General features: G+C 36.4%; 1 protein-coding gene across 3 annotated transcripts; it reads left to right on the forward strand.

Moving 5' to 3' along the window:
• The first annotated feature begins 3,534 nt into the window (after window positions 1-3,534).
• On the forward strand, window positions 3,535-23,186 carry LOC123556784 (uncharacterized). Of its 3 annotated transcripts, none has more exons than XM_045347759.2 (4): window positions 3,535-3,849; window positions 11,024-11,221; window positions 11,768-11,960; window positions 13,301-23,186. In XM_045347759.2, exons 2-4 carry the CDS (start codon window positions 11,151-11,153, stop codon window positions 14,588-14,590), a joined length of 1,554 nt encoding a protein of 517 aa, XP_045203694.2. In that variant the 5' UTR covers window positions 3,535-3,849; window positions 11,024-11,150; the 3' UTR covers window positions 14,591-23,186. The 3 variants fall into 3 exon arrangements, with proteins under 3 accessions (XP_045203694.2, XP_053399146.1, XP_045203693.2); XM_053543171.1 differs by adding an exon at window positions 9,851-9,971 and having other exon boundaries at window positions 3,536-3,849; window positions 11,024-11,960; XM_045347758.2 differs by having other exon boundaries at window positions 3,536-3,849; window positions 11,024-11,960.

Consider the following 23,186-nt stretch of genomic DNA (forward strand, 5'->3'; position numbering starts at 1 on the left):
GGGGTTTTTACAAACAGAGCATTTATAAAAGGCCCGTTGTTTGTCCCTTTTTCACCAAAAATTTCGTGATACTAACTTGAACTCTCAAATTTTCTGTAGAAAAGAATTTTGAAAATATTTTTGCTAAGTTTCGAGGATATTGCCTGGAAATTTCGACGTTGTAACACAAATTTCGGGTTACTTATTTATAGTGTATGCAGATGTTTATATTGTGGTATCCGGGGTACCTGTTTTAATGAAAAAGGAAAACCCAATTTTTACCCTCGAATCGAGTAAGAAATGGGAAAAAAAGTAAAGGGTCTAAAAGTAAAAAAAAGACCCTTTTTAAAAATTTTCTGTACGAAAAATTCTTTTTTTTGGTACTTAAAAAATTGCCAAAAAAAGACTTTTAGCGCCCCAAAAGTGCTCACATCAATTCGGAAAACTCGTTAATTGCCATTGGGTTTCTGTTTAAAACAAAGCATTTTTTTATCTCAAATTTTTCTCCGGGGAAAAACCTGTACGTAGGCCTAAAAAGGAGGTACCAAGGCTGCATGCTCACAATGCTCCGAAAAAATTTATAAAAAAGTACCAAATCTGGTCAAAAACCCTTTAAGTCACCCTTATAATTCACCAATAGATTTTATTTCAGCATTTTTTATGTATTTAAAATTTATTTTAAAGCCCACGGGGATTAGTTTTCCCGGAAGAACGACAAAAAGGAACTGACAAAAAACTAATTTTCACATCACCCCTTGGGGTCTATGCTGCAGAAACGCGTAGGCCGGATTGATTTTTTTGGCCCAATTTTTTTATTAAACTAAATTAAGAACTAAAACATTTTTGCGTAAAATTTTCCTACCGCCTAAACAGTAGTGAAAGTCATACAAAATTAAAAGCCACTCTATTTATAAGAAGAAAAATAAAAGGGAGGTTGGTTTTTTTTCTTTCCCCAAATCCCATTTCCTTTTGGTAAACTTTCTAGAACTTGGCCATTAAAAAAATTGTTTAAAAAAAAATATCAAAGTACAGAATCTTTCACAACCTTTTTAGGTGCAGATTTGGATTATCGGCCCTTTAAAGATGAATGTTTTGCGGCAACAAAAAAGTAACGGTTATTCCAAAAATCGGTGGGGAAAAAGCGGGAAAAATCCGACTCTCAAATCAGTTCTCTTGCAAAAGTGAAAAATTTTACAAGGGAGAAAAACTTAATGCGTAATTTTGTTAATAAATCGTTTTAAAGGTAAAGTAGAAAATTTTGGAAAAAACTTTGATATGTGGGGGTCCCCCCCCCTTTCCCCCCGGCCCCCCCCCCCCTTTCAATTTTAGATTTTAGATTAGAAAGGCCCGTAGGTAAAAATTTTTCAGATATATGCGCAGAAACTTTTAAACCTTTATATGCATTTTCCGCTAAAATTAGGATCTAACCCCGGCCTACTGGATGAAATCCCAAATAGAAAAACCAGGCACACAACTTCTTATGCTTTTAAAACAATCCCTTTAAAGTTTTTTTGACTCAGGTTTAAGTACATTTGAGATATTTGGACTTTTTTTTATTAGTCAAGGGGCCCTATAACTTGGTTTTTCGCGCAAAAATGAAACAAGTCAAAGATTTTTCCCGCGGCCAGAAGTTATACAGACCCCGGGAAAAAATTATGGATGTTTGTGGGACCACCCGGGCCCAAAAAAAAATAACTTAATGGGGGGAAAAACGTGGGTTTCTTTTTTTTTTAATTTAAAAATAACGCTTAAATGTAGAAAAAATTACTCCCTTTTTAAAAAGATTTTCAAGTAGATCTATGAATATATTTTTCTTAATTCTGAAAAATTTTTTTGTTTTAGCAAAAATAAAATTTTTTGGGCCCAAAAAGGGCACATTTCCCCCGACTAATTTACTACTTCACAGAGCGAATTTCAAATTTTGATTCAGGGCCCCCACAAAGGACCCTTTGTTGAATACTAAGTATAGAGCAAAACAACACAGGACCATAATCCAGGAAAAAATTTTAAAAACCCTTTTTGCACAAAATAGGTATCAATACTGTTTATTGCTGAAATTTGAAAAAAAATTATTATGAGATAATGAATGAGGAATTTTGGGCACAAAAACATTGGGTCTATATATCATTAGAGGCCCCGGGTATATTGCAGGAAAAACCCCCCGTTCCATAAATTTCGATTTAAACCAAAAACGCATATCGGGTTTTAAAAAATCCGTTGAAAAAACAACCCAAATTCCCCCTGTGCTAAAACTAAATTGTTTTCATTCCCAAAATACCCGTGGGCCCCAGGTAATTATAAAGAAAAAATCTCAGAACACAAATTTACATGCTCACAGTTTGACCTCTTGCGATATATCAAATTACATGAACAGTGTGTGTTATCTCTAGAAGCAGAGTGTGACTAGATTACATGCGTACAGGTTGTATAAAAGTAAACGCATGTAGTCTAGTAATTAGTCACACTCAGGTTATGAGCTTTATTTTCTTAAAGACAGATTGTGTCCTTTCCTTCAATACCATGGCACACCTGTCCACAAATGTGACAGTACCAGATGGATGATGGATTAGCCCACAGAGCGATCTATAGATAGATACACAAATGTTTTATTAATTTTAAGTAACCCTGTTACCCCGTTTTACCATACAGTGAAAAAAAGAGAGTAAATTTTATTGACGAAGCAAGCAACTGCACGTCTATACTATCGTTTTAATTGACCAAAAATTAATGAACCCTGTTATTACACATCTTCCCATCATCCTTTCGCTTGGTATTTTGGCCATTGTGTGGTCTTAAGCCCTAGGGTAGGTTGACAAAGCACCTGATACTACATGGACATACCTTTCTTGCACGACTGACCTACGTATCGGTTTGATGATCTAATTAAAGATTTTATCATGATGACACATAATATTGAATCCTCCATTCAAACTCATTCGGTAAGCCATTTTTTCACGTATGTGTAGATTATAATTTTATGAAAGGAAACAAATACGTCTTCATAATGTTATATAATATATAAAAATGTATTTTCTGTGGGAATTACTTTTAACTTAAAGCCGATATTACGGTTCTGTTTATGTCTGTTCTGATATTTTGTTTAATTCGCTATTTAACTTCTAGGTCTTTTTGCTGTTACGGAACGTCCGTCAAATATTTGTTTTGAAAATAATAAACTGTAAATTATTGTTAATATTGTGATAGTGTTCATGTTTTTAGTTCATATATTTTTTATTCGCATATCCTTACTTTTATTGGTCACTTTTCTTGTATTGTAAATCCTGATAGTCAATACGTCTAGCATAATGAAAGTACTTGACATTTGATCTAAGTTCTCCGTATGAAGCGGGAAAAAATTTTCTCTTTAGACATAGGGACAATTTTCATGGAAATTGTAACTTATTTCGTTTATCAGTTTTTCAGAATAAATACGGTCTGAGAAAAAAAAATTGTTACATTTCAGCCTAATCGTTTTGACAAGCTAAACTCGTCTGTTTCATTTTTGATTGTCAGGCCTGTACGCGATATAATATAATATTTTAACGATAAAGTAACTACGCGAGCAGAGTTTACGAGAGTGTGTACAAATTATAAAGTGCGCGTGTAATTACTATTCTGCCTTGGTGGGAGGAGGAAGTTAAACCGCCGTTATGATATAAAGTATTGGTTCACCATTAATTTTATTCTGGATTTTTATTGTGACTTTGTATAAGGATGTACTGGACACCGTACCTGCGTGTTATTTAGTTTAAAACCGGCCTGTGTATCCATCGGATGGAAGTTGGAAAACTCGGTTAATGTTTTAAAGGTTAAACATGTAGACTTGCTCCAGAATACTTTGTGTGGAATGGAATCAGTCTAAAAACGTAGGTGAGTGTAAACAGTGATTTGAAAATTTTAAGTTTATATTCAATCCGTTTTTGCTTTGTGAAAAACATAAGCTTAGGCGGAAAACACAAATATTATAAAATGTACATACATCAGTGGCGTAGCTAGGGCAAAATAATGTGTACGCAAAACGGTTTGAGCACCGAAGGTGCGAACGTTCTGTGGGGGTGGGGGGGGGGGGGGGTCCGGGGGCATGCCCCCCCCCTCCCGAAAATTTTTTAAAATGAGGCTGGCCAATGGTGCATTTTGAAGTGATTTTAAACCGATTATTATGAGTCAGATTTATGTAATATTGACTCATACATCTTCATTAAATTTCAAGTTTAGTCAAAATCAATTTGCAATTTTATTGATTTATAGTGTACAGTACTATCATGTACTCAATGTTAACGTATAGTTTTGAGGAAAGCGTTAAACCCCATTCAAGATGCATACTCTACTCATTTTCATTGAATATGAAATCCCATTTCCTATCTTTTTTCTGGGAAAATATGTCAAGTACTTTCTTTGAACATAGTTGTTGATTTTCTCTGTAAATGTTCAGGAGCCCTAAACCTGAAAGCCTGTTAGTTGTCATAGTGCTCCTGAGGTAAGTCTTCACCCGACGCATGGTGCTAAATGATCGTTCAGCTGTAGCAGTTGACACTGGCATGCAAGCAAACACGTTCAGAATTGTATAAACGTTGCGATAAAGGTCCATCATACATGTATAGCATTACGAGCTGTGCTTATAAAGCTATGCACATGCACATTTCAACTGACTGTACTGGCCATGGCTAATCATAATCATAGCATATGAATATCTCTATCTTTCTCTGCAGGGAAAACATAATTTTTCATTAATGTCCTACGTCAGTACTATCACAGAAAGCAAAAAAATAAAAAAACGTTTATCGTAATTAATCAGATTGAACATGTCCTGACCGTGTTTTGATGTGATGGAAAACAGGTGAAATACGTAACTATTTCTGTTATCAGATAAACAAGTCCACTGAAATATTTGTTATACAGTATTTCCCTTTATATATATATATATGTATATAATGCGTAACTCTCTAAATTTATATGCTGTCTTTACAGATCGTCTGCTGTTAAATGACACTATGAATATTTCATGATTAACAGCGTTCATTTTGACAAAGAGGAAATACAATCATTATATCAAGCAGGATGTTTAGATTATATTGATCAAGTGGTGCATTGTTATACACGGCCGTAGCTGTATGTCGAGTTCACCACAAATATCTTTGAGAGGTGTTCACTTGAAAATTTACTGACAGTGCAGACCATGATCAGTGCAGGCTGATCTTGGTCTGCACTGGTCGCAAAGGCAGAATCACTTGCCGCCAGCAGGCTAAAAGTTAAACATATTAAATCTTTTAAAACATAGTCGTGTCTACACAACTACCACCGAGACAACGTCGTATATATTTTTTCATACTATTAGTACTTCATTTGTGATGTAAATTATGTTTTTGACGTGACCGCCATTTTTTCAAATGTAACTTTACAGTATAATCTGTCAAAAATTATGACAATAATCATTGTAAATTTCAGATGTTTGGATGTTAAATCGGCTGTAGTTGCATTTGTTAATTTCTCCTTATTGTTGTCACATAACCATGGCCTTAAGATAAATATTTGTAAGAAAATGGTATTCAAAATTAAAATTCTCACATTCATTTTTCTCTCAATCCCTCATAAAAGCTGGCGACTGCAGTATGGGAAACTCTAGCGTAGGGAAACTCGTGCTTTAGACAAACACACACACACAAAAACAACAGCCGTATATATTGCAAAACGTAAGATTGGTCACAAGTGGAAAGAAATGTGTGAAGAGTATGTTCAGTCTGTGTGAAAAGTTAGATCCTATTTTTCACAGTTCTGTATAATATGATCGTATGCCTCACATTTGTGTAAAAAATATTTCTATTATTGAAAATGACTTCTAGACTAGACCACACTGAAATATAATAAATTGCGTTCATAATGCGTTACGAAATAGTAGAGTTATTATTCTATGCAGGACACGCACATGTAAAATGATAGGTTATGCAATGACACCTCTGCAGCCCCTACTTAATGTAAACAGAAGTGAACCAGAGCGTATTAATATATAATCGTTTGTGTCGAAACCATACCAATATCTAGATTGACCTTTTTTATCACTTTTTTTTAAGACAACTACTAAAAGTGAAACACAGACATCATATCATATGAAAATGTCGGAAGGTTCTTACAGCATTATCCAAACAAAAATGTGGTTTAAACATCTATTACAGTAAAACTTTCATGTATAAACTAAATGTATGTGAATGGATATTATACAACCAAATGTAAACATGCATTTTAATTGTTGTCACGCAGGAAATATGTTCCTCTATCATGTCATAAAGGACAGTGCCATAATTACAATTATATCAGAAAATAAAAAAATAAAAATTGGCAAATTCTGAATAATCATTAAAATCTTGTTGAGGTTTCCATATATATTGTCACGTAGCTTTGACAGATAGTTGCCCTGCAGTTTGGAATTTGAGACCATCTTTCGCGTATTTCAGCCAATGAAAGATGATTTGAGTGTCCATCGTTCATTATCCAGTCTTTATTCATGTTCCTGTTGCACCGACCCAAAGTCAAGGTCACAAATTAAAGTCAGACGTTTTAGCCTCGAGTTTCTGCCCGGTCCGTATCAAGGATATTTATGAAACTAACAGGACATGTTTGTTTCAACAAGTCCACGTGTAAGATAAACTATTTCCTATTTTCAAAAAGCGTTTATGTCACAGATTTCATGTCCGGTCAATATCTTCTAAACCCATTGAAGGATATTTATGAAAGTTAGGCCGAATGTTCATTTGATTAGGACATTTTAGCTTTTTAGTTACACAAGCCCAATGTCACTGACACATATGTTATATGAGTGCAAAACTTTGAGAATGCATCAAATTTTATACAAGCAGCATCTAAATTTTAGACTTACAAAGTCTGTTGAGATCAAATAATCTGTAATAATGTTAATTTGAGTTTTTCTTTCTTCATACTGGCACTGATTATTTTCTCAGAAAACCATTTTCTCGCTAGACTCATCTCGTCGGAGATAAGAGATATTGTTTTTTTTTCTTCAAGAAAGTGCTATTAAAGAGGATTTTATAGTAGAGATATTTGTTTTAAAGGACTCTAACGACTGATGCCAGTCTATATAAATTTGTATGTAGCCTACTTATTTCATTCTGATGTGCTGTTTTAGCTAATTTTAGCTCTGGCGATGCTTTACCCACTGTCCAACTCACTTTGAGGCAAATCACAACAACTGTTGCTTTTGAAGTACATAATTCCTTAGAATACTCATGAAATATATCTTTGTCAAAGCATATAGACACTCCTTTGCTATTTTCACTGGGGATGCAATCTCAGTTTTAGAGCTCATGCGATTAGTTACCGTGAATTTATTTCAAACAACTGTTGAAAAAGAATATCTACAAAATTGTTTGTTCTAGAGTTTTGTCAGTACTGACATGTTGTCCAACTTTCACGTACGAATTACAGGTTGAGGGAAAATTGCTTCAGTCAGTCAAACGTGTTCCTCATCCGGGGTTCAGAACTATGGTTTTGATGTGTTATTCATTACCACATGAGATAGCCTAGACCTAGTCTGTGTTCAGACCTTATGTTTTGTTCATAGGAGAGAACTCTTGAGACTATTCAAATTTTGTATAATTATGTCCCTTTTCTTCTCAAAACATTATAGATACTGATGAAGTCAGAATTATTTACAGATTTTTTTTCTAAAAAAAAAAAGATTATCTAGTCGGTAGCCAGACTAGCCTAGACCCAGTTGTTTGAAACTTTAACAAGCGATTGAGCTAATGGTCGATTAAGTTTTAACAGTTAACAGCAATAGGAGCTTGGTGTGATATTTCAGAAAGTAAATGAGCCGTGCCATGAGAAAACCAACATAGTGGGTTTGTAAACAGCATGGATCCAGACCAGCCTGCGCATCCGCGCAGTCTGGTCAGGATCCATGCTGTTCGCTAACAGTTTCTCCAGTTACAAAAGGCTTTAAAAGCTAACAGCATGGATCCTGACCAGACTGCGCGGATGCGCAGGCTGGTCTGGATCCATGCTGGTCGCAAACCCACTATGTTGGTTTTCTCATGGCGCGGCTCCAATGTGACAGAAGATATATGACCGCGACTTTTCTCTTCATTTTATGTCAGTTTTAGGATAATTCTAAAAAATGTGGCAAGGATTTGTACTCTGATATAGAGTAGGATTGTGGCAGCTCTTTGAAAATTGTCCATGATTTTACAGAATGTATGGGGAATCATATTTAGGTGTAAATCATTTAACCAGTAAATTTATTACAACGGCAACGTTAAAAATGTGTGTAATATTCCTTATGAAATGTTAAATAATTCCAAATAATGTCTTAAAATCAGCTTGAAATGTGCAGATCTTTTTAACCATGGGCAGATATCTCGAAAGCAAGAACATGGACCTTTACATTTTATTTCACTATATTGTAGGCCATGTTTATGTTTAACTGTGAGAAGTTTCATTAAAATTTACAATGTGAAAAACGAAAATCTGTTCGCGAAAATGTTATCAAAATTGTGATTTTCCCACCAGTTTAGATCTACTCAAAATGAAAGCTTGCGCAGGGGCAGCTCCGGGGGGGGGGGGGGGGGGTCTAGATGGGGGAAGGTACGGGTGTCCCCCTCTTGCTGGTTTTTGTTTCTCGGGGTCTACGGAGAGCAAATTTTAGCGTTTTAGAGTAAAAAAAAAATAAGAATCTGAATCCCATTAAAAATGTAATCATCACTTTGAAAATTAGAAATCCATTATTATTTTACAAATTCCCATGATATGAAAACGGGCGTAGTGGAGGTACGGATAACCGTTATATATAGGGGTGTACCGTTCTAGACAAGTTCATTTATCCTTGAATTGAATTTATGATGCAAGTTATTTTTGGATTCCCGGTGCCGCAGCACGTTATAATATGAGTTTTATATTGTTTGTTCATTTGTGAGAGTGTAGAATCTAGAGACTTCATTTTATAATATTGTTGAATTGATTTTACAACAGTATATACACAGCAAGTATTGTTTGGATTCTCAGTGCCCGCAGCAGCAGTACGTTATAATATGATTTTTGTAGATCTACTGTTTGTTCAACAGTGAGAGTGCAGCTTTAAAAGTTTCCACCATTAATTTTGATAATTCTAGTGGGGAGGAGGGGGGGGGGGGGGGGGGGGGTCCTGACGCCCCGCTGGAGCCGCCCATGTTGCGTGTGGTCATATATATTTTATTTGCCGAAATACAGATATTCTAAAGTTTTGAAAACTCATAGTCATATCAAATTTTACATTGTAGACAACTTTTTGATCCGAACGTGCAGAACTACTTTAATTATGTTAATAAACCATTAATCTTTTGGTAGAAGAGATGACGTCATTGTAAAAGACCTATTTTGAGCGTGACGTCATGTAATTCGTATTGTTTACTCCGGACAGTACTGTATATGCACTACATCAATGTAAAAGGTAAGATTTTTTCGAGAGAGTGGTAAACGCGCAATCCAATGCCTAATTTGACGACATCTGACGCTTCTAATGATAAACCAGCTGTAAAACAGTCGAGAATATCACATTTATGTAGAAAAATCTACTTCAAATCCTGCATATGGGACATAGATCTAATTGACAAAAATAAATCATTGGGAATGAGGTCGCGCCGCTCGTATCTCAGCAAACTATTTCGATATTTTACTCAAAATATCTTGATTTCAAAGAAGTGGCGCTGATTATTAAACTAAACGTTTTTTGTTCTGACGCATGTAGCACAAAACATCAGGCAACCTTGATCATCAGACTTTAGTTTTACACCCCATTCTCTCTTTTTAAAGATTGATAATTACTATTTCGTCGACCGATTCCTGTTTTGTTGTACAGATATTAGAACTCTGTAACGTTTTCCAGGAACTCCGTAACAGTTATAAGAAGAAAACATGACAGGTTATCAGAAGAACTCCGTCATTCGTGTAACACTTCCTCCCCCGTGTGCATTAGAGCACTCGGGCATGATGAAATTTTGATGCAGGTCTGTTTTAGCGTTGACTTTATTGTTAAATTTATAATTAGCAAATAGATTGTCGTACACATCCGTAACTCCATGAATCAGTTGGACTTAAGTTATAAACAATAAAAGGTTTCGTCGATATTTCAGCATTAGTATGTATCAAGAGATTCTCGCGCACACGATTGTGACGATCACGCGTCCCAAAGCAAATCGTACTTTGTCCAAATCAATAGATATGCAGTATAAATGATGACAAGTATCTTCTTACAGGAACAAATGCATGAATATAGAATATGACCAACACAGAAAGTCTTATTATCTACGGCCCTAGAACTCATGATTCGTCATATTTGGAAAGAAATTACCTCAACGTAATCAAACAATTTGACGATCTCAAAGAAATGCATATTTTATGAAGCTGATCGACGTAATGTTTACACCTTTTATGGCATGTTGTGTATAGATTGTAGCCCTCGCCATGATGGGCGTCAGCACCAATCTATCCCCAGGGATTCGGTAAATGTTATGACGCATTAATTTTCCATCAGTATTAAACGTAGCATTTCCTAATATCTTAAGATGAGACTGGATACATTTGCTAGAGTATTTCAAGGTTCTGCAGAAATAAACCTCTCTTGTGTCCGCAATTCATTCTGTACAAATAGTGATATAATACCAGCGAACAATTATTAAATCTGCGGCTGTATTTAAATAATGAAGCTCCATTCATGGTATCGGCTTTTTACTGGCGTGAATGTCTAAAACTGCAAATGCGGGTAAAGTAAAAACGGATATCGAAGCTAATGCTCAGACTGTTGACTTGTTTATTACAGACCGCGAGTACATAGCGACAAAGAATGCCATTTTACAGAAATGTCAGGCTACGCCAGACATTTAGATTTTTAATGATGCCATTAATCTTCCTAATAATTGTATGATAAATCAATGAATAATTGTATGATAAATTGATTTTATGGAATGAGCTTACACGAACATGAAAGAAATACCACTTGAACCAAACAGTGTCATTATTACCTGAGTTAATCTAGAGATTTTTGGTTTTATATTTCCAGAGCTTCATGGTGGACGAAACACGGGACACCCACGCTATGAAGAAAGGAATTTGATAACTTAATTTCCAGTGTAACGGTGGAATAATATGAATGCCTAAATAGAGAAAAGGAATACTTTTGTTGCCAAATGATTAACAATTGGACAGAAGAGCCAAGTTATGATGATATACTAGTCGCAAAAAAGGAGAAAGAAAACAGGTGATAAGATATAACAATGATGCTGGTAGCATTCAGTATTTAAGGATCGGACATGGTTAAGTGGCAGAGTGGTCCAATGACCTTTCTTAAAATGGGTGTAAATAGATTCCGCCGGAAATGTAGGTTTTTGATATGGATAATGTTTATATTTCTCGTGCCTTACTTGTACATACAGCTCACATTTCCGGTGCGATACATATTTAAACATTCTAACATAAATGGTGCATGTATTATTCCGCGGCCGGATCCATTCGATCCTTCTATTCTGAAGTTTGTCTGGGATCCTAAACCATTAGTCTGTGATTCTACTCCGTCCATATTATACACAGATAACACGAGAACCGTGCAATTTAACCAAAGTGCTCTTAAACTTTTGCACGTGTCAGAGTCACGTGTTCTTTGCCAATACAGGCAACTAATACGTTCTAGCGACGATGTAAGCATAACGTTTACAGAATACGTTGACTTTACACCGCCTTTACAAATGGAGACTGATTTTTTTCACATAACATGTCGTGAAATTGAAAAAGGTATGATATTTGATAGATTAATGAGCGGTGTGAACGCAGCATCAGTCAAAAGGACACTGGATGTTAAAGACGAGTCTCCAGACCAGTTAAGTGTTCTTATGTTCGGGTTGGACTCGGTATCAAGGTCCGCAGCAATAAGAAAGATGCCGAAGACATTGCAGTATTTAACACAAGATCTCAGTACCTACGATTTCAAAGGTTACATGAAGGTATGTACCCTAAACTTATCTTCTGGGCCAGGTAATCGGGTCTACTTATAGCATTTACTTAACTTCATGATATGTTGTAAGGTGTGCAGTTGCTGTGATGTGATAGACAATTGACTTTATATCGGGGACAGTTAATATGTTGTAAGGGACATTTCACTTAATGTTAGGGACAGTTGAGTTGATGTAAGGGACAGTATATTTGATGTTAGGGACAGTTGAGTTGATGTAAGGGACAGTATATTTTATGTAAGGGACAGTTGACTTGATGTAAGGACAGTATATTTGATGTAAGGGACAGTTGGCTTGATGTTAGGGGCATTTGACTTAATGTTAGGGACACTAGACTTGATTTAAGGGACAGTTGACTTGATGTAAGGGAAAGTTTTCTTGATGTAAGGGACAGTTACTTTGATGTAAGGGACATTTGCCTTAATATAAGGGACAGCTGACTTGATGTAAGGGGGAGTCTTGATGTAAGGGACAGTTATTTTGATGTAAGGGACATTTGGCTTAATGTTAGGAACAGTTGACTTGATGTAAGGGGCGGTCTTGATGTAAGGTACAGTTAATTTGATATAAGGTACAACTGACTTGGTATATGATACAGCTGGTTTGATGTAAGGGACACTTGATTTGATGTTAGAGACCGTTGACTTGATATAAGGGACAATTGACGATGTAAGGGATAGGTATTTTGATGTAAGGGACAGTTGACTTGTAAGATCGAATTTCATGCTAGCTGGAAATACAAACATGAAAAAAACATTTCGATGTGCGAGCATTGCCGATAAAGAAAAATATCTTTACTCACCTAAAACGGCTAAAATAGTTTCTTCTTTGTCTAGAAAACTGTAAATAATATGAAACAATAGCCAAATAAATATAGATTATTGAGTCGTTTTCAGTTGTCTAAAACTATTCATTCCTTCTCAAATGGAAGTAAATTCTACAAGTTGCCGATAGACAGACATAAAGTATATACAAACGGACCATTTTCTTTCCAGTTCATTTTAAAAATACAATAATCACAAGAAAGACAATATATTGAATATCATACCGTTGGCAAAATACTTTTATCAGAAATATGAATAAAATAAAATGCTCCTTCTTTTTGCTGCACAAAATATTTTCAGTCTTGCAAAAGTTGGATGGATCAAATTTTCCCATATTGTTGGTTTCTGTCAAATTCGGGTCGATAACATGCTAGATAGAAAGTCAGTTGGACTGTCGAATGGCTTTACACAGGTTTCTTACTAGCAACAAGACTCAAACCTTCGAAAGATTTTTGTATTCCTATGAATTTGTTAACCTATCATCATTTACTTTTTTCACTGTTTAAGGTCGGAGAAAACACTCTACCAAATCTGGTTCCACTGCTAACTGGTCTTCGTGTATGGACAAATGAAGTTCCGATAAAGAATTATCTCACAGATACGTTCGATCAGCTTCCATTTCTCTGGAGGAATTTTTCAGACAGAGGCTATGCAACTTTATTTGCCGAGGATATGCCGAATTTCGGCACGTTCACCTATTTTGCAGGTGGATTTAATAAACAGCCTACTGACCACTATTTTAGGCCTTTCTGGCTTGGAGTAAATGAGTTGGAGAAAGTTAAAAGTAAACTGAGTCCTGTGTTTTTGTACCTTGAAAACAAAAATTTGAATGTTCAAAAGTCATCTAGTTTGTGCTACAAGGATAGAGCTAAGCATTTGGTCCAGATTGACTATCTCAAGCAGTTTATTGCAGCATACAAAGGAAAAAGAAAATTCATGTTTTCCTTTTTAGCCGAGTTAAGTCACGAATACCCTAATTTACTTGCCAATGGAGATGACGATTTTCTTGAATTTTTTAAATGGCTTAAAGACGGAGGTCACTTGGAAAATTCCGTGTTGATATTCTTCAGCGACCATGGTGCTAGAATAGACGAAATAAGAAATACGTTTGTAGGTCGTATTGAAGTCAGAATGCCGCTAATGCAGATTTATATACCAGAACACCTAAAATCTAAATACCGTTCTTTGAACGATAGCTTAGCCCTAAATACGGAACGGCTTTCTGTGCCTTTTGACGTACACCAAATGATAATTGACGTGGTATCGAAGAATTTTGAAACCCCTTCAAAATCTTACATGGAAGGTCGTGTCAGAGGGCACAGTCTTTTTCAGCCACTTCCGACTGAAAGGTCATGCCGAGACGCATGGATTCCAGAGAACTACTGCGCGTGCTACACATCTTCTCCGGTGAATATTTCTAACACTGCCATAGGTCACGTGTTAGGTAAACAGCTTGTTAAGGATTTAAACAATATGTTATCTTCACATCCAAAATGTGCTCAGCTTTCGTTACACAAAGTTCAAGATCTACAACAAGTGTCTCATGGACTGAAACTTTCAGATACTGAAAATACAGGAATTTCTTTCTTTCAGTTTTTTGAACCTGAGAAAGCAAAGAAACGATACGATGTTTCTGTAGTTACTGTTCCTGGTAACGGTATCTTTGAAGCCACGTACTTGGTGGAGTCTGAATCAAGAATGAAGCTTTTAGGGAATATAATTAGAGTTAATAGGTACGGTGAGCAGCCTTGCATTTCAGACAAACAGATGAGACCTTTATGTTATTGCAACAAGTGAGTTTGGAGAAAAATATGTTTACCGTTGATGTTTGTTAGGTTAATTAATCGTAAAACCCGATTATGTTTGTTATTTCTTGCAATAACTTATCTCAGTCATGGTAAGTTTGAGCCGTGCCATGAGAAAACCAACATAGTGCATTTGCGACCAGTATGGATCCAGACCAGCCTGCGCATCCGCGCAGTCTGGTCAGGGTCCATGCTGTTCGCTAACGGTTTCTCTAATCATGCTAATTGCAATAGGCTTTGAAAGCGAACAGCATGGATCCTGACCTGACTGCGCGGATGCGCAGGCTCGTCTGGATCCATGTTGGTCGCAAACGCACTGTGTTGGTTTTCTCATGGTGTGGCTCATTTTTCATTGGTATTTCTCATTTTTTGAAACCAGGTTAATTTCAATCATGTAAAAATACCAGAAACAACACAAAACCGTTTTATTGAGGTTTAGTTCTTTCAGCTTATTGTTTTTAATACTACTGTCCTTTTGAATAATTCTTAGTGTCGTTGGCTAGTCTTTTAACTTTAAAAGGCTTACGAACCCTGTAACTGAACTTACGATGACCGCAAATAGTAACTTACGAATGACGTCTTCCAAGTTTACGTTACTTACACAACCAGTACAGATGCCGATGTATAAACCTTGTGTTTTAATTGATACTATTTTTCATAAATATTCATGTCCTTTGTTAATTTATTTAATTGACTTTTAATCATCTCCTGTTTGTTACTGGTTTTAATGATTTCTAATAATCACGTTTCACCTGTATTAATGTAATTATTATTTCCTGAAATGATGATTAAAAAGAAGTGTAGTTTGTTATTAGAACATTCCATAAGATAACAAAAAATATTACTTTTGGAAAAGCTTTATTTTTGCATTGTGATTACCATTTGACTATATGCAAATGATTTATCGTAGATTTGCTCTACTTATATTATGTTTACATACTCTGTATTGTAACTAAGGTACGAGCAAGTACATGGAATTAGATGAAAAATATTATTTAACAAATGATCAAGGCGTTCGAGTTGTTTGTCGTCTAATTTATCATGGTTCAGAGTTCAGGTGCGCAAGAATTGAACAACGAGGGCGTTAGCTCGAGTGGTTTAATATCTAAGCATCTGAACGATGAACCGTGGTAAATTAGACGACAAACCACAGGAAGGCTTTGATTGTTTTACAAAGGTGTGAAAGTTTGGTATATGTGTTCCCTGTCTGAAAGACAATATGAGCCGTGCCATGGGAAAACCAACATAGTGGCTTTGCGACCAGCATGGATCCATACCAGCCTGCGCATCCGCGCAGTCTGGTCAGGATCCATGCTGTTCGCTAACAGTTTCTCTAATAGCAATATGCTTTGAAAGCGAACAGCATGGATCCTGACCAGACTGCGTGGATGCGCATGCTGGTCGTAAAGCCATTATGTTGGTTTTCCCATGGCACGGCTCATATATGGAACTTGCATTTAAGTATACTATCTGTACTACAAGGGTTCGATTCCCACATTCTTTCTCCAGATTTGCATATTTTTGTAATTATATGTTTCAAGTATATTTTTGTGACATAGAGCCTTACAACAAATGTCAGCGATTTGTAGACATGTACTTTTCTATTTTATATATTTTCTCTTTTTTAGGGAACTATGTAACCATGCAATTCTTTTACATAATTATGTTTTCAGACTTTGCTCAACGGGGATAAAAACTGTTTAGGCTTATGTCTGGTCCAGTTTCAAAGTGCAGACGTACTTGATTTGGTCAGGTATTATTATTATTATTATTATACCACATTTATATAGCACTCTTTTCATGCACTTGTACACGTTCAAAAGTGCTTTACAGAATAAATTGCAAAAATACAAACAAATACGTATACAAAGATAATGCATTCCACATTAACAAAAATCATGAATGAAAACAAGTATAATTTAAAAAAAAAAACAAGATAAAAAAAATAAATGTATCGGTCAGTTAACAAAATATTGTACAAAGAAGTGGGTTTTGAGCAGGCTTTTGAAAGCAGCTAGCGTGTCAGCTTCCCTGATCTTGACAGGAAGAGAGTTCCAAAGCTTTGGAGCAGTGCACGAAAAGCTGCGATTGCCATACATCATGGTATTAGATTTTGGCATAACCAGTGACAGCGTGTCTTGCGATCTTAGGGTCCTGACCGGTTTATACACTTCTAGCATATCCCTAATATAGGCAGGGGACTGATTGTGTAACGCCTTAAAGGTGTGGGTCAGAACCTTGTACTGCACCCTGTATTTCACTGGCAACCAGTGAAGCTCCTTCAGAACCGGTGTTATATGATTGCGACGGGGCGTCTTAGTGATTACGCGAGCTGCAGTGTTCTGGACATGTTGCAACTTGTTAAGTGTGCTGTTTGGTATACCACTTAACAAGGCATTACAGTAGTCTAACCGTGAAGTAACCAGGCTGTTTATAAGGGTTTTGTGGCATCACTGGTAAGATACCGTCTGATGTGACCTATTCTGCGAAGTTGTGCATATCCATCCCGGCACACCGAGTTGACTTGTTGTTCCATATCCATACCGCTGTCAAATACTGTTCCAAGATTCCTAACACATTTTGTGGATTTTATCACAGAATCACCGACCTTCACAGAAACGTCATCAATGTACTTGGAGTTACGCTTTGATGTCAATAGCATTACCTCAGTTTTGTCAGCATTGAGCTTCAGCATGTTGGAATTCATCCACGAGACAATTTCAGTCAGACAGCTCTCAATGCGGCGCAAAGCTTCACTTCTGGCCACAGCCTCTATCGGCTTAAAAGATAGGTATAATTGAGAGTCATCAGCGTAAAAATGATGAAGAAGTCCATGACGTCTGCATATGGCACCCACGGGTTTAGTGTACATGATATAGTTCTTTGGACCAAGCACTGATCCCTGGGGCACACTGTATTTCATCAACGTAGGCGTCGACAACTCACCATCAACGCATACAGTTTGATAGCGGTCGCTAAGATATGATGACATCCATGCAAGTGCTTTGTCTGTGACTCCAAAATGATGTTCGAGCCGGTGTAACAGTGTTTGGTGATCAATCGTGTCGAAAGCCGCAGAAAGATCGAGTAGCACGAGGACTGTTACAGAATTTTGATCGAGAGATGTGAGGATGTCATTCTGTACCTTTATCAAAGCCGACTCAGTTGAATGAAACTTTCTGTAAGCAGACTGCAGTCCCTCATGTAGCTCATTTTCACTCAAGTGCCGCTCAAGACGCGCATCTACTACCTTTTCTAAGATTTTTGAAATGAAAGGGAGGTTAGATACAGGCCTGTAGTTTTTGAGAATGTTTGGTTCAAGACCTGGTTTCTTAAGCAGGGGTCTTATCCTAGCACTTTTAAACTCTTTTGGTACATAACCTAATTCCATTGATGTATTTATGGTATTCATCCAGTTTATCCTGTTGAAGGAGATTGAAAATAAAATTTAGTGTTACGATATGATACTTGTTTCGTTTGCTGACCAAAGATGTATTGTTTGACATAGATGCCATAAATAGAATGGATAAACTGTATAAATTATAATACCTTCATTGATAACATCATCATGTATTAAAGACATATGTCAGACTTAAAAGTCATTCACACTCTTGATAGATATTATAACGTTAGGTTGGCACCAGGTAAATATTTTTTGTCTAGCAAAAATATTTTGCGGTATTAAAATGCCCTAAACGCAGTTAGCATTTTTATTAAAATGAAAATGTAAAATTATTTTTGTTGCAAAGCAAACTGACGAATAAGTGATAAATTCATATAATACAATAACGAATATTGCTTTTCAGGGATTGGAGACATTAATATTGGGTTCCCGTTACCAATACTGTGATTGCAATATAGGGTTCCCGTTACCATTACTGTAATTGCAATATTAGGTTCCCATTTCTTTTACTGTGATTGCAATATTAGGTTCCCGTGACCATTACTGTGATTGCACTATTGAGTTCCCGTTACCATTACTGTGATTGCAATATTGGATTCCCGTTACCATTACTGTAATTGCAACATTGGGTTCCCGTTGCCATTACTGTAATTGCAATATAGAGTTCCTGTGACCATTACTGCAATTGCAATATTGGGTTCCCGTTACCATTACTGTGATTGCAATATAGAGTTCCCGGGACCATTACTGTAATTGCAATATTAGGTTCCGTTACTATTACTGTGGTTGCAATATAGGGTTCCCGTTACCATTACTGCAACTGCAACATTAGGTTCCCGTTACTTTTACCATGATTGCAATGTTGGGTTTCCGTTACTTTTACCATGATTGCAATGTTGGGTTCCCGTTACTTTTACCATGATTGCAATGTTGGGTTCCCGTGACCATAACTGTGATTGCAATATTGTGTTTCCATTACCATTACTGTGATCGCAATATTGGGTTCCCGTTACCATTACTGTAATTGCAATATTGGGTTCCCGTTACTTTTACCATGATTGCAATATTGGGTTCCCGTGACCATTACTGTGATTGCAATATTGAGTTCCCGTTACCATTACTGTGATTGCAATATTGGATTCCCGTTACCATTACTGTAATTGCAATATTGGGTTCCGTTACTATTACTGTGGTTGCAATATAGGGTTCCCGTTACCATTACTGAAATTGCAATATTGGGTTCCCGTTACTTTTACCATGATTGCAATGTTGGGTTCCCGTGACCATTACTGTGATTGCAATATTGGGTTCCCGTTACCATTACTGTGATCGCAATATTGGGTTCCCGTTACCATTACTGTAATTGCAATATTGGGTTTCCGTTACTTTTACCATGATTGCAATGTTGGGTTCCCGTGACTATTACTGTGATCGCAGTATTGGGTTCCCGTTACCATTACTGTGATCGCAATATTGGGTTCCCGTTACCATTACTGTAAATGCAATATTGGGTTTCCGTTACTTTTACCATGATTGCAATGTTGGGTTCCCGTGACCATTACTGTGATTGCAGTATTGGGTTCTCGTTACCATTACTGTAACTGCAATATTGGGTTTCGTTCCTTTTACCATGATTGCGATATTGGGTTCCCGTGACCATTACTGTGATCGCAATATTGGGTTCCCGTTACCATTACTGTAATTGCAATATTGGGTTTCCGTTACTTTTACCATGATTGCAATGTTGGGTTCCCGTGACCATTACTGTTATTGCAGTATTGGGTTCCCGTTACCATTACTGTGATCGCAATATTGGGTTCCCGTTACCATTACTGTAATTGCAATATTGCGTTTCCGTTACTTTTACCATGATTGCAATGTTGGGTTCCCGTTACCATTACTGTGATCGCAATATTGGATTCCCGTTACCATTACTGTAATTGCAATATTGGGTTCCCGTTACTATTACTGTGATTGCAATATTGGGTTCCCGTTCTTATTACCGTCATTGCAATATTATATTGGGTCTTTGTTTCATACCGGTCACACTGATTTCAAATCACAACGGTTCGGCTGTATCTTGAGCTAGAACCTTTAGTTTTAGAAATGCTGATTTCAGTTACTATTTAAATAAAAAACTGTTCCTTTTACTGGGGAAATCTTCATAACGAGTGTACAACTATAATTGTGATTTTAGAACGTATATTTTTAACGATTCAAATTTATCATATATTAATTTTGTCTTCGTATTTCAGACGTTATACTTGTAGAATGTTAAGTTACTGATTGTACAATATTCAGAATGATTATTATATAAGATTCTTTCACTGGTGGTAGACGCAGATGGGAAAATCCGGTTTGAGGTTAACTGCTCTGGCGGTAACGAGGCTCTGCCGAGTTACCGTATAAACAGTTACCCGAGAGCCGGATATTTCCATCTGCACTTACCACCAGTGATTGATTTTTCTTCTTGCATGCCATATTCAACACATAATAGTTAGATAAATTTAAACAAATGTTATCCAACAGCACTTTTTTCTTACAATAGCGTGTTAACAAAGCGCGGGAACTTTACGTCCGAAAACAGCAAGTACGTCATGACGTTACAAGGACAAACGTAACGTAATAGTTCAGGTTTTGTTTTATCATCTGCAGTGGAACGTTAGTGTTTTTTTCGTAAAATAACATTTTTTGAATCGAGAAATATACTGTAAGGAACAAAGAGGAACTATCAAGGTGTTTGATTTTTATCCGCTTTTACGTGAAATCATTATAATTACTACTACACGAATCTGCTACAAAGATGTAGTTCGTTATATGTCATTTAGAGCACGAGAGTCATCTTACACCCCGGGGTGTAAGATGGAGTTTTTCAGCACCGGTGAAGTCACCAGAAATCCCAGTCTGGTATGCAAGAATTTGTGTTTTGATATACTTGTACTATGCAGCTTTAACATCTCACTTACATTTGTATCTGTTTTTATACGAGCCACACCATGAGAAAACCAACATAGTGCGTTTGCGACCAGCATGGATCTAGACCAGCCTGCGCATCCGGGCAGTCTGGTCAGGATCCATGCTGTTCGCTTTCAAAGCCTATTACAATTAGAGAAACTGTCAGCGAACGTGGATCCTGACCAGACTGCGCGGAGGCACAGGCTGGTCAGGGTCCATGCTGGTCGCAAACGCACTATTTTGGTTTTCTCATGGTGCGGCTCATTTATTTTCTTCCTGTGCTTATGATTATTCTTTTCTGCCATGTTTTTGTCCCTGTCTCTTGTCCTTTAATTTTTCTCCTGCTAATCTGTTATATTCCGTATCTGCTTAGTAAATGTCCGATGCAGATTCTGATTTGAATAACACGGCTGCGGTATCGCAGTCGATAATATTATATATGTTATATACAGAATATACGCGGTCTTGGAAATTCATATTCCGATATGACTTTTCTCAACAACTTACACCATGTATGCGTTCAGCAACATATCATGTAGCAAGTAGTGTAAGTTTGACCAAAGTGTGTAAGTTGTGCTGCAAATTTATCTTTTTATGTATATAGGATAACGCATGTCTTTTCGTGTTATATACAAAGGACAGAAAACACTGGTAATATTGCGAGTCACATAATGCAATATATAAAAAAACAACACAAAACCTATAGTTAGTGTAGGGATAACGCATGTTTTTTCGTGTTATAACGTCTGCAGAATCCCGAGGGATATGTTGGTTCCCAAACCCGGTAGGGCGAGGGTACCAACATTTCCCAAGGGATTCTGAAGTTGTTATAACACGAAATGAGCATGCGTTAACGATATTCTTGCATAAAACGCGTAAAAAAACAAATAAACGAATAAATTATCCATCAACGTCATCAAATTTCCATGAAACGCGCGGGAATGTCAGCGTTGTTTTATGACGTTGAAGTTATTTCCTTGTGAATTATCCGTTTGGGGCCGTAATACCTTTACACTTTGCCACGGAACGCGCATATATAAAAAGACTCACGGTTTCTCTCCTGAGAAAAAGTGTGTAAACCGAGAGATGCTGTTAAAACACCTTTTTATAAATGCGCGTTCCGTGGCAAAGCGTAAACGTATTATGACCTCAAAACAGATAATTCAAAAGGAAATGATTTCAACGTCATAAAAAAAACGATTAACTTTCCCGCGAATTTCAATTATTCAATGCCGTTGATAGACAGTATGTTAATTTAATAGTTTTTACACGTTTTATGCTAGAATAGCGTTAACGTATGTTCACTTCGTGTTATAACATTTTCAGAATCCTTCGGGATACGTTGGTTCCCTCGCCCTACCGGGTCCGGGCACCAACCAATCCTTTGGATTCTGCAGATGTTATAATACGAAAAAAACATGTGTTATCCCTACATTACAAGCACTGAATATGATTTTAAGTAGACCAAAGAACCAAGTCGATACTCAAAATTTGTTAACATTTTTATATTGACTATGTTTTATTTTTCTGACTTTGTGCCTTACTTCAGTGTTGGTGATTTTTAGACATGTATTCCATTAATTTGATGTTCACAGGCTATTTTAAAGCCTCCCATTTTCAGTTTACCAGCGATTATTTGTAAGTTTCGACCATTGATTGCTAAACTTTCAAAACTGAATAAATGTTGAAACTACTTACTTTATATCGATGGTTAAAATACGTGTCATCTTTTTACAAACACTAAGATAGTACATTTGTACTATCTAGTACATCGTTAAAACAGGAAATCAGGTTGACAAATATTGCATTCAAAATATTTTTACATATAGATCAGTATACTTGTCTGAACAGCCCTGAACATGCCTTAAAATAATGCAAATTCAGACAAAATCTGCTCCGTCATATATGCATAAATATTATTCCGACTTCCATTGCATGTTCGTAAGAATGTCTTGCTGTATCTCTATAATTCCAGTTAGAAATGTTAAGGTTCCAAAACCTCATATTTTCATTTGATGTAAATGAGATGTGAAACCAAATTCCTGTTTGGCGCCATGTACTATGTTGGTGCGCCGTAAAACCCATTTAAAATCAAATCATTTGAATTAGATGGATAGGTTTACATGTTTTGAGCGATATCAATGTAAGTAAAACGTAAACCATTCAAACATAAAGTTATCTTTTGTATTTTATGCTAATCATAGTTTGACAATTAAAGTTTTTTACGTTC

Source organism: Mercenaria mercenaria, chromosome 5 (genome assembly GCF_021730395.1).
Source record: "Mercenaria mercenaria strain notata chromosome 5, MADL_Memer_1, whole genome shotgun sequence".
In the NCBI taxonomy this organism is placed as follows: Eukaryota; Metazoa; Mollusca; class Bivalvia; order Venerida; family Veneridae; genus Mercenaria; species Mercenaria mercenaria.

What these genes read in the sequence shown, in the direction of transcription:
- LOC123556784 (XM_053543171.1), top strand. Translation starts at nt 11,274, where the DNA reads ATGGTTAAGTGGCAGAGTGGTCCAATGACCTTTCTTAAAATGGGTGTA. An exon ending in ATTTCAAAGGTTACATGAAG is followed by an intron (nt 11,961 to 13,300) that starts GTATGTACCCTA and finishes TCACTGTTTAAG; the next exon opens with GTCGGAGAAAACACTCTACC.